Source organism: Branchiostoma floridae, chromosome 3, assembly GCF_000003815.2.
Source record: "Branchiostoma floridae strain S238N-H82 chromosome 3, Bfl_VNyyK, whole genome shotgun sequence".
Taxonomy (NCBI): domain Eukaryota; kingdom Metazoa; phylum Chordata; class Leptocardii; order Amphioxiformes; family Branchiostomatidae; genus Branchiostoma; species Branchiostoma floridae.
Genome location: NC_049981.1, coordinates 10,441,180 through 10,453,608, shown reverse-complemented (window position 1 = coordinate 10,453,608; position 12,429 = coordinate 10,441,180). Strand labels below are relative to the sequence as shown.

The 12,429-nt window shown below is 39.2% G+C and overlaps 2 protein-coding genes across 4 annotated transcripts in view; one reads left to right on the top strand and one right to left on the bottom strand.

Moving 5' to 3' along the window:
• The window catches only part of LOC118411255 (serine-rich adhesin for platelets-like), a 9,245-nt gene extending 2,108 nt beyond the window's left edge, over positions 1-7,137 (top strand). Inside the window, exons 2-4 of one of the 2 annotated variants that reach the window (XR_004830655.1) lie at positions 2,219-2,442; positions 3,847-5,908; positions 5,943-7,137. Coding sequence is in view for 1 of the 2 variants with exons in the window: in XM_035813418.1 (XP_035669311.1) it covers positions 2,264-2,442; positions 3,847-5,818 (2,151 nt within the window). In the remaining variant the exon portion in view is untranslated. Of the gene's footprint in view, positions 1-2,218; positions 2,443-3,846 lie in introns of both variants that reach the window. The other variant, XM_035813418.1, reaches the window with a different exon arrangement.
• Positions 7,138-7,792: 655 nt separating this feature from the next.
• Positions 7,793-11,853, bottom strand: LOC118411256 (biogenesis of lysosome-related organelles complex 1 subunit 6-like). Of its 2 annotated transcripts, none has more exons than XM_035813419.1 (6): positions 11,645-11,853; positions 11,156-11,269; positions 10,478-10,574; positions 9,837-9,924; positions 9,240-9,326; positions 7,793-9,123 (listed from the first exon to the last, which is right to left on the bottom strand). In XM_035813419.1, the coding sequence occupies exons 2-6, from the start codon at positions 11,256-11,258 to the stop codon at positions 8,995-8,997; spliced, it is 504 nt and encodes a 167-aa protein (XP_035669312.1). In that variant the 5' UTR covers positions 11,259-11,269; positions 11,645-11,853; the 3' UTR covers positions 7,793-8,994. The 2 variants fall into 2 exon arrangements, with proteins under 2 accessions (XP_035669312.1, XP_035669313.1); XM_035813420.1 differs by having other exon boundaries at positions 10,478-10,571; positions 11,645-11,852.
• Positions 11,854-12,429: the final 576 nt, after the last annotated feature.

Here is a 12,429-nt window from a genome sequence, read left to right as displayed (position 1 = left end):
TCCTTTTCTGACAGCCGGCCATGTAGAGCCTGCACCTACTGTAATTCTTGATTTTATAGCGATAACTTAATTTAAATGGCGCTACAAAGTCATATTTAAAAACGATTAGCCATTCATCTGCCCAATTAACACATACGTTAGGAATAATTCACAACTCCGTGAGAGGCAATTCGCATGTCGGCTGCAAGCATTTTACAACTCGGGCGACACGAGCCGCCCGGCCGCCATCTGGTCATTTGCATAGAGCATGCTTGTTTACCAACACGCGCCGCCCCCGTACATCCGGGAACTCGTTTTTGCTGGCATCGTGACGTTTCTGGTGTTCCAAACGTTGTGTTACAAATTTTCCGAAATCATGAACTGTTAAAGATGTTTTTTAAGCTTGGTTCGCAAAAATGCCATATTTTCCTGACGTAGAGACAAAATAACCGTTAGACTCTTAGAGAATTGTCGGGTCAGTGCACGCGTGGCGTGACAGCGCACTGTCCACGTCCGGCGGAGATGCGTGTAGTTTATTAGCCGTCCACGGGAGGCAGGAAATTTGCACCTCCTAGTTAATCGCCCTTATCTGATAATATGACTTTGTAGCGCCGTTTAGGTGCAGGCTCTACATGGCCGGCTGTCAGAAAAGGCCAGCAATCAGCGACCCAGTTCAAAAAGAAATGGCCAGCAAAAGGCCATAGAGAGCCTGCTATGGAGGCTAGACTTACCTATTGTTAAAGGGGCTTAAACAGTCTTGCCCTGATGTGTATTGTTTCTATGTAGATGCAAGGGGTTGAAAAAAGTACTTCACATATCAGTTCATTATTCTATTGATATGCGTAGCCGCACAATGGAGCACTCACTGACTTTTGAATTTGACACCTCATGCATTCTGGAGGTGTTACAATTGTCAGACTGAAAGGGTCTGGCTTTCTTATTGTAGTCTGTTGCAGAGTACACATCAGATTCCATTCAGTTTCTTGCATAGTCAGACAAGAAGTGAACAATAGAATATCTTTATTCAGCCCAATAATAATGGTTAAGACTGTTTCAGCTCTGTTTTGTGCACTTTCAGACCATTTGCTACCAGTATAGCACTACATTCTATTTTTCCCAACTGCAAAATTAAATTTTCCAGGATAATGGCCTACGCGACAAAGAAGGTAAATTCTTCATGTTTTTGAAAAATGAAAATAAAAAAATCCATGTGATAACTTTTTTTGCAATCTCCGATGATGCAAATTCATCAAAAGCACATGAGAACACTAGTCATCAGGCGAAAGAAACACATCACTGTTGCAGCAGACTACAGAACCTTCGGAGTACGCATGTGCAGCAACAGGTGATATGTCAAAGGTGAAGGCCCCTGAGACATGCATATGTAAACAAAACATGTGTTGACAATGTTATGCAAATTGAGACGAGAAATGCTGGTAAACTAGGGTCATCACCTTTGACTTATTATCCACAATTCCTGTTGCTGCGCATGCATACTCAGATGTGTGAAAGAGCTTGTACATGTACATGTATGTACATTTTGTATACCCCTAGAGTTATTGAATCAACCAACTGCAAATAACAACTGCTGAGAAAGAAATTATCACAGCCTGGGTCTCCATTTTTGCTTGCTAACCACATTGATGAACCTGGTTGCAAAATTGCTGTTGACATAGGGGCGTAAAATTGCATAGGGGCATAAAATTGCATAGGGCCATTAGGGGCATAAAATTTCGTAAAATTGCATAGACTAGTGGTACGTCTGTGGTAAAGCAAGGAACAAGGAGAGCCAGGGAGCAGTAACTATGGAGGATCAGGTACCAACACCTCAAGAACAGGCTGATTCAATGCTAATTCATTCAGTCTAGAGTATGAAATATTAAAAATTTTATTGAATTTCTTATACTGTATGTGCAGAGGCTTGAAATGTAATTTTCTTGCATTTCTTATAATTGTAGAGGTTTGAAATGTTCTCTCTTGCAATTCATATTATTGGTGAAATAATATTTTGACATTCTGGCATTTCTGGATTTGAACTATTGTGACTTTCTTGGAATTGTATATAGGTTTGAAACATTCTAACTTTCATACATTTCTTATTATTGTTGAGGTTTGAAATATTTCAAGTTGCATTTCTTTTTTGAGGTTGGGTTTAGAATAGTATATTTTTCTTGCAATTTTTATAATTGTGTAGAGGTTTGAAATATTCTGATTTTTCTTGAATTTCTTATAATTACAGACTACACTGCAGTCGTAACCTGTGGAGTGGATATACTTCTTCAGAATGGCGTCTGGTCATGACCTGTCTGAGGAAATACAAGAAGACATTCTGAGTTGTCCGATCTGTTACCACCAGCTGACAGAACCCAAGGCTCTGCCCTGTCAGCACACGTACTGCTGTAAGTGTCTACAGGAGCTGGCCAGGAGGGCTAAGAATGGACAGTTCCAATGTCCGGAGTGCGGGTGTGTTGGTGTTATTCAAAAATTGTACAAGTACAATGTATTATGAATCCATCTTTCTATCTATCTGTGCATCCATCTATTCCTTCCTTCATTCCTACCTTCATTCTTTTCTTATTCCTCCATTTTGGAGAGGCATGATGTAAAAATACTAACAATAAGACTTTCAGGGTTTGATGAAAATATTGTACAGTAGAAGCCAGATAATTGCACAAGGGATTACTCCACACTTATGTTAATTGCAGGGAGTCTCAAAATCCCATACTGGTGCGATCCAGCTGGATAATTTCGTGGATAATAAAGAAACATGCTGGCAAATAGGGTGTGCAATTAAACAGCTTCTACTGTATAATCTTAATCATTGTCTTAACTGTCCAGCAGTCCTTATTGCACGGCAATTCCCTTTTCTCTTCTCCCTGGGTTTGTACTAACTACAATATGATATAGGAGTCTTTAATACCCTATAAGTTATACTTGGTTGTAACATGGAGGTACTGGAGTTCTTTATACTGATTACCTTTACACCAAGAAGTTATAATGCATGCATGTAAATGGGTGAACAGCATAACCAAAGGTGTATTCCGTATCGCCCAAGGTATCAGCCCGACCGCAGGTCGGATCGCCCGACGGCCGGAGGGTGATCCGACCCGCGGGAGGGCTGAGACCTTTCATTTATGTCATACCCACCTGAGAAAACCCATGTTTTGATGCGAAATGCGCCAGAAGTTGAACAAATTTGGTGCCCTCAAACAATAAGTGTTGCAACAGCAATGTTCCAACGTCCGAATCAGGTATTCGAAATGCCAACCGGCCCGCTCGAAACAGTACGATTTATTCGAATGGAGCCTGTGTGATACGCCTTTCCTGTGCGATACGGAAACGTACGGCCCGGTCCAGAACACCCGTATCAAACGTTTTCGCGTCACAGGTATGACATAAGGAGGGATTATCAACTACTAGTTTGTAGATTTGCAAACGTTTTGTGAAATGATTAGATTAGGGCCCCCTGGTGGCTTCTCGAGATATTGCAGCAGAGCTTCCAATTTTTCATGTCTCATTTGTTTGTGCCTTATGGTGGTACAACACAAGTATATGTAATACTTATGTACACTACAAACATTACCTTCTGCCTGCTAAGTAATATAGCACGACATAGTGTTGGTTACATGTACATGTACATGTAGCTGCATATGTGGCCAATTCAGTTGATCTACTCACATCGGGAGGATGCCTAAGTGTGATGGGTTCTTTTACCTGCTTGAGTTGTAGCTCTCCTCAAACATGGGACCTCCATTTAACGTCTTATCAGAGGGACATCCCTTACCTTCCTATCATTATGCTACACAACGCCACTTACAATCTTATAATGACTTCAGAAAATAATGATAAATTGTCATTGTTTTCTAGGAAAACAGTCGCCATTCCAACGGGTGGAGTGGAGGCCTTCCCCACAAACTTCCTGGTTGTAAATGTCCTGGACAAGGTCCAACAGTGCAGAGAAGAGAAGAAGAAACAAGCAGACGAGACAGACATGTGTGACATTCACAAACAAGAAGCCCAAGTGGTGTGTGACGACTGTAACGTTGTTGTGTGTAACGTCTGCTTGAAGTCTGGCCACAAGGGGCACGTCCTGAAACACATTGACCAAGAAAAAGCCATCTGGGTGGAAAAAGCGAGGAGGCTCATCGTGGAAAGCGGGGAGGTTTCTGCAGGCCTTTCTCATCAGGAGTCCCATACTCTCGTGAAACAGCGTTTGCAAGAGAAGCACGAAGAGATCAGAAAGCAGATTGAGTCTCGCGCAGCTGCAGTGATCCACACGGTCCAGCGTCAGAAAAAGAATCTTCTAGAGGAACTCCAGCAACGACAGGAAAGGAAGCATGAAAAGATCAGTCAAAGGGAGACACAGTGTAACAGACTGATAGACATGATGTTGGAAGGTAGGACTCGAGCGGAAGAAGCCATCAATAACAACAGGCCATTACTTTATAATGATATATCCTCGCACTGTCTCGGTCTGGCTTCTGCAGTTTCGGAAGGAATCGCATACCGTGCAAAATATTCTCCTCTACAAGAAGAAGTGTGCGGCCTCAGGTTTGTAACAAGCTCAGTGGAGCTAGGGCACTTTGTTGAAGGAAATGTCGAAGTTAGCCCTTACCATGGCATGCAGGGGTCTAGTTCGAATACTGACCAACAATGCTTAAACGGTGCCAAAATCCATGGCAACAAAAGTGAAAAGAATCCAGGCAAAAAGGTAACTTTTGCATCTCATCCTATCATAGCAGCAACTCCTTCTGGTAGAAATGAACGTGAAAACAGCACTCTGATCATTCTAGATGATGATGATGATGCGTTGAATAGTAACCGCACTCCTACTGATCATCAAAAACCAGCTTCAAGGAAATGCAAGCCGTGGCCCAAGTCTCCTCTCAGTGATCTGGCACTCACGCAGCTTGTCACAGCCTCATGTAGCCGTGATTCGGATCCGCCAGTATTACCGGAGAGCAGTGCCAACACCACAACCAACAGTAACGGTGACAACTCAGTTCAAAAGGTGCCACATAGACTTACCAGTCTTGTTACAGAGCTTCGAGGAAGACTGGACACTAAAACAGGGAACAGTAATGGTGACAATACAACTCAAATGGCAGCAGAAGGAATTGCATCAGAGCTTCCAGAAAGACGGGGCACCAAAGCTGCAACAGGAGACAGCATCGGTGACCGAACAGTTCAAAAGGTTGCTCAAGCCAAACGTGCTGCAAGAAAGCTCCTAGAAACTCAGGGCACCAAGAACACAGCAAGGAAAACAGTGAGAAGTGTCAATAGTACTTCATGGAGACCAGAAAGATACATGAAACCACAAGTGGAGATCATGAGGATGAAAACAGAAGGCAACGTCGCTACTGCATCTGCTAGCAGAGCTAACGGAGCATCTGCATCAACATCTGCATCTGCATCAATATCTGCACCTACATATGCATCTGCTTCCACATCTTCACCTGCATCTTCATCTGCTTCCACATCTTCACCTGCATCTTCATCTGCTTCCACATCTTCACCTGCATCTACATCTGCTTTCACAAGGGCTTCCACATCTGCCTCATCATATGCACGTACACCTGCATCTGCTTCCACATTTGCATCAACTTCAACATCTGCAGCTATGTCGACACCTGCATCTGCGTCGACATCTGCATGTGCATCAACAAGTTCCAGTGTTGCTGCACATCCGGGAGCATCAAGAACTGGTCCATACTCTTCAACCAAGGACAAGAATGGCAAAAGACCTGTCAAGAAGTTACGGCTGTCTTGTTCAGATAAGGAACATTGGTTTGTAAAAACCAAAGTGGAACTTACCAGTGATGATGATGATGATAACTAGCATGTTATTAAGAAACCGTTTCCAAACAAATCAAGTGCCGGGCATTATACACTTAAGTATGTGTATTTTAAGGCTAAGTGTACAATGTTCATGCCTGCCCCATCATAAGAACTTGAAATGGATTAATGATGGATTTTCAAACTTCATGTATTCATCTCAACAAGAAGGTGTTAAGGACCTCAAATTGATGGCAAAGTGATAGAACAATGGTGTTCCATAGTTTTTTGTCAGTTTGCTGGTCAGCAGTTGTTGTTTGCTAGGAAGTGAAACCATGGCATAGAGTTTCTATGTAACACCATGCCATGGGTATTTTAAAGGGTAATTACCATGACATGAATTTTTGATAAAAGTACACCAATCCATAACATGGGTATTTTAGTGACACCATGGTATGGTAGCATGGATTTTTTACCTTAAACAATGGCATGGATTTTTTTAGAATGACTTGGATTTTACAAGACACTATGACAAGGAATGATGGCATAGATTTTAGCCTGTCACACAATGCCATGGATTTTTCAAGGGACATTTTGACATGAATCTAATGATATGGAATTTTAAAGTAACACAACGGCATGGATTTTACAAGTGACTTCGTTTACAAAACCGTGAATGTCTTGGTCATTATGCATACGTGTAGGTCCTTGAGCCTGTTGTAGGCTTGTGATTTGACAGTGTCTTTTTGGTGACAATTTTTCAAAATTTTAAAGTTAAAATCATGAAATATTAAAAGGACATGAAAATATAAGTTTGCTCTTTGCATTACATGCATAGGTACCATATTTAGTTTTTGTTACCAATATGTTATCATGTGTTGCTAGCTCGTTTGCCTTGAACATTTAAAATGTAGACTTAAATCAAAGCAAAGTGTGAAAATATAAAAGAAATTGTAGACTTTGTAGAATAGATTGTTTGTTAATTGCTGTAGCAAGTTTAGCTTGTAACTGTTTTTGCTTGATCAAATTACTGTGTACGGACAGCAAAATTTATAGCATGTATTCAGTTTAAGTTTGTTCATTTGCATGTTTGTTTATCAGAACATACATTTTGAATGTAGTATTTGACATCTTGAATATTATTCAAGATATAGTCCCGTATGATATGTTCAATATTCATAGTTAAGTAGTAAACATTATGCACTAATGTAGAATAGATTTTGTTAGATATGATTTCAAATTGACATACATTCTGGTATTTACTGTACTAATAACATTGATAAGAGTAGTCATTGTTACTTTTAGGTCACAAATAATTTAGAAAACTAATAAAAACCTATACAAAACTGTTATAATAATCCAAATAAAACCCTTGTATTAATAGTAGGGTAAATGAGTCATTGTTATTGGTTGGGCCGACTACTCTCGAGGCCCTGAAGCTTCCATTTAGCAGGTAAAAATCACAGGACTGTGTACACCATGCAGTGACCTCAATACAGCAGTAATTTCCCCACAGTGCAGCCAAAGGACTGTAGCTGTAGGTTTAATGCACTTCCACTTGGAAGGACTTCTACTCTTTTCAATATAAGTGTGGCAGGTTTTAAACATGCTTGAAGTGTGGCTCTTCTCAAACAAGGAATCTTCATTTAACGTCCTTTTTTATTAGAATTACAGATCAAGATCCCTATTGGCCTCTTACAAAACACTTTTTACCGACCTTAATATTAAGGTTACAATTAGATGTGGTTTAACTTCTAAGAGGCATAATTCGCACCGCACGTTGTGTGTAAGCAGTGTACCAAACGTAATTTTTCAGGGCATAATCAGAAACACAACATTTTTTCCTAGACCAAAGTATAACTGGTCATTATTACCCTGAGGAAGGCAACAGACTACCAAAACATAGGCAGATGACTGATACTGGTGGTCAACAAAAGAACCTTAATTTACATAGAGGTATCAACAAAATACTGGCCGTCTATTCTAAACTGTCTACTAAACTGAAAATAACCCAAGTAAAAGCCATGGAATTCTTTGGTAATTGGGTAGTTTTGTTTATTCGATGGATTGGATTTTCATGGCTCTAATCCTAAATGATTTTTTATACATTCCAAAAGGGAAAAAAAATCCCACAGATCACTCTTGATATTTGGAAGGATATTTTTCATAAAAGAACATGATGTTAAAAGGCAAAAATTCCATCAACTCACAGAACAGTTACGTTTCACACATCATTCAAGAAGTATACAGCTTTGTTTTAATGTACTTGTGTACATCATAACATTTGTAGTTATGGAAATATATACTTGAATCCGAAGTATTCAAAATTTCTTTTGTCTTCCAAATATGAAGTGACCAGTGTTTAGGTCTAAGGCAAGAAAATGGAAAATAGCAGCAAGTAAAGTAACAATAATATTATAATGATAATATCATAATATACAACGAAACTATATCAGCTTTATAATTTTCAATCTGAAATTAATACTATTGATCCAATATGTTAATTATTACAGAAAATGACTACTTAGTATACTCAAAATCTGTACAAATTTTCCATTGCAACAAATATCAGAAACTGGTAATGTATTTAGATTATTTAGTCTTTATTCTTAGCAAACACATGAACTTCCTTGCTTAAGCCTTTCCTTTCTTATAATTGATTGCTAAATCTCAACTATATTCCAGATGAATCATATTTCTCAGAAATGAATGTTCAATGGTCATCTGCTCTCTTTCTAAAGCCCTTAAGATAAAACATTATTTTCCAATCTTTGCATTTATAAACATGTCTTTGTTGTAAAATGGGTAAAAATGAACAGTTAGGGTAGACAGTTAGTTTTAAGTACATTATTTTGTGCTTGAAAGTTGGTTGGAAATTGACCACATTGTCATAAATCCTAAGCCAATGAACATTCCATTTCTTGGACAAGCATTCTGATTGGTTACGGTATAAAACATTATCTACAAACTGCCAATACAAGATCAATGATCATGACTTTGCAAGATGACCAATCAGAAAGCTTGTTCAAGGAATGGAGCTATTTCATTGGCTAATGACTTATGTCAATTTCCAATATAATTATAGGGTCCCTAATGTACAAAATTAAAACTCCCAAGTACAAGTAAGTTCAATATTCATTGTTATGGTCGTTTAGTACTATTCCCCTCGAAATGAAAGAAAGGAGACGAATATTTCTTTTGAAACAATTGAGAAGTTGGTAGATGAAATATGATTTTAAACTATCTTTGTTCTGGTTTAGTGGCTGGTCTGGCCATGAGTTGTCTCTCTCTTTCCAGTTCTCTCTCCTTCTGTTGCTCCCTGTGGAGGTCTTCCTTTTGTTTCTGTTGTTGAAGTTTCAGCGCACGCTTCTGACAGTTGACAAAATAGCAAAAGTTACGCATATATCAAAGACACAAATTGTTAGACAAAATGATGGAGGGAAATATCTTGCATTTGCTTGAAAATATCGTAAGTTGAACTTTACCTTCAACTTGGTACTTTTCTCGTGCAGAGCGACCATCTCTTTCCTGATGAGGACTAGTTTGTTGTGATACCTCTTGGCCTCTGACAACTTTGAGAAAATGAACAACAGAAAAATGAAAACATTGCACTGTCCCACAAGTTAATTCAACAGCAATATACACTCAGGCACTATCAGGCTTTTAGCGTCCCTTGGATGCACTGTTCTAAAAATGATAAGAAACTGGATCCCTTAAGATGCCCCTTACGCTGGGGAGCAGATTGTCAGACAAGCATGAAAGTCTGATTGACTAGGGATGCTACTAGGTCACATGTAACCTGCATGACAGTAACGTTGCTGTACTTCACAAATTTTGCGCTTTAAACTGAAGGAAATAGTGAAATAGGAAGGGTTTCAATAGACCCTCACAACTGCAGCACTCACCGCACAGCAATAAATTTGGACCTTGTATGATAAATCCTAGCTAAAAGCCTGGGAACTGTACACCTATTTGCTCACTTAACTTTAAGAAGTTTAAAATGAGTTAAAACTAGCTTCAGTTGGGGACATCTTCTCTGATGGAATGTAATGTCATGGGTTGCTTAAAGTTTAAAAACTTACCAGCTCTCCAAGACTTTTGGTCGCTTCACTTTCGGAGAACCTTGTGTTTTCATGTTGCATAGCTTCTATCATAACCTCTTGGTTCCTTCTGTAAGAGAACGGCACAAAGACTATGTATTGTATGATCTGAAAAAATTGCATAATTTTCATGATCACTTTTCCACCGCAAAACCAATATACAAAAAAACAAACAGACACTGGCGTTTCTATGAAATTTTTCAATGGCCGTGTTGTGAAATTTAGGTGCTGATAAACATAATCAAATTTACTGTACTGTATTTTATCTAAAAAAATAAGACCACAGACTAGCCCCTATTGGTTAAACCAAATAGACATTTTTAAAAATTCTGACCTTCTCTTATTGGTTGAATTCTTTGATTGGCAGTCAGAATAATCTATTGATTTGAGCCTTTCCACTGACCAACAGACTCAATTGATATTTTCTATCAAAACAATATTTTCGATGAAAAACATTAAAACTAAGGAATTTTTCACCCCATAACTACTAATTAGGAGGCATTCTTCATAGGCCACTGCACACAAAAAAAGTTTTCTAAGGATAATGACTGACACAGCAATAAATAGGAATCAACAAACCTAAAATGAACTTGGATATAAAGACACAAGAATGTAGGACTCACATTAATTCATCCAGTTTGTCTTTGACAGAGTCCGTCTCTGGACCAAGTTTTCGGATGAGTCCGTCTGTCAGGAGAGACACCGTCTCCTCGTCAACTGCATATGCAAGGATGCATGATGGGAACTGTCAATCATAAGTGTAGATGCCAATGCATTTTGAATTTGCCACCTTTAGACTACTTAGTAGAGGGTCTGCATGCCCTTTTCTGTTAAGTGTTACTAATAGTAATACAAGCTATTCTGATTCACCATTAATTGTAGCTGGCACACTGTAATTCAACGTTAGGGATCATTGGTATATTCTTCGTGAATAATTCTACGTACCATGTTATTTTAATATTTGTCATCCTAAATTCATCGTTTCCAACCGTTATCAAGACATTCTTTGTGACAAGTACTTGAAGTAGACCTGTGGAGGCAACGTCAGATAATGCTCGGAGATCATACTCCTGACAACGTTTTTGTCACCTGCTCCAAACCTCATAAATCAGCAGTTTTGATGACAATTTTCTGCCGCTACATGTTGGTCAAGTCGGTCAAGTGGGGCACAGTAGGTCATGCACTTGCCCGATCAGCACTTTCACTTGCCCTGGACAATAGGGCAAGTGGACTTGTCCAACCCTGGTACCTTGGGTGATACAGAGTACACTGTGTAGTCGTCTCTGCTAGTGTGTACATACCTTGTACTGCTGCCCCACTTGTGGCTGCCAGGTCAGAGGGGTGACTGTCTGTCTTCAGGGGACTCTCCGTAGCTTCTGCAGCGACTTCCGTTACCTCCTCCATCTTAGGATCATCTGAAGACGTGCAGGGAAGAACCTTAAGACATGTCTGACTTTCCCTCAAGAACATGTACAACATGTAGAACATGGAAATAAAACAACTATTTGAAGACTTGCTGTAACTGATTCAGAAAATACTGTAACGTTAGACACTACTGTTTATCTACTGTTGCTTGTATATATAACGTTAGATACTACTGTTTGCATTAATAATAATTTAATTCTAATGTTGCCACCTAAGTAATACCTGCAACTCTTCATACAATACCCCTGAACTATTAGTCGATTACAACCTACATTTGTACAATATTATGAAGGAGCTTTTATCAACTTAAATGCTTTGGGTGGATACGCTACCCCCCCCCCCCCTTCCAAAAATAATAAATTTACCTGATACAAGTGAGCTGTATAAACATAAGTTGACGCCGAAAGGTCCCCCTGTGCAGTATCTATTTGAATTTCTCAATTAAAGACTTCTTAACTTCTCAGAAATTCTCAAAAGCACAAAAACCTTCCACCAAAACTTCTGCTTTCGTGTTGTTCGATATTTCTTGAACTTTGACCTCTACAGTCTCATGATGTTACCTTAGTATGCGATGTACATTTTTGACAACTTTGGCCCGTATTTGTATCTAATGCAGGAAATGTAATGTACATGATTTTCATACAGAATGATATTTAACCCCAGGCATTGAGAGTTTCGTAGTTTGTTTGATATTTTGAGACGAATCTACTGCTGGTTGATTGTGTAATATTTAACAAGTCACAAGTATGCAAATAAGTTGTTGGATGTCCATCGCACTACATTACCTACATGCAATGCACAAGGACAAAATGAAGGAAGAGAGGGAGAGAAAGAAAGAAATAGGCGGAAAGAAAGAAAGAGATAGAAAGACAGACAGAAAGGCAAACTTGCGCGCAGTACATGCAATATCCAATACTTTGTAACAGAGGTGTCGCTTGATCATGAATTGTGAAGTTGATGCCCGACTTTTCAGCCTCCTCGGGGGTAACTTGTATGTGCCTGATTTTTGCCGTGTTCATTGTGTAGTCTTTTCCAGACTCTGCTGAAAACTCATGTCATGTACAACAAAGCCCCATTATGCATTCGTGCTATGCGTGCAATCGTGTTTTTCTACATTCCAATCATAACATGAACCGATTAGGTTACGATT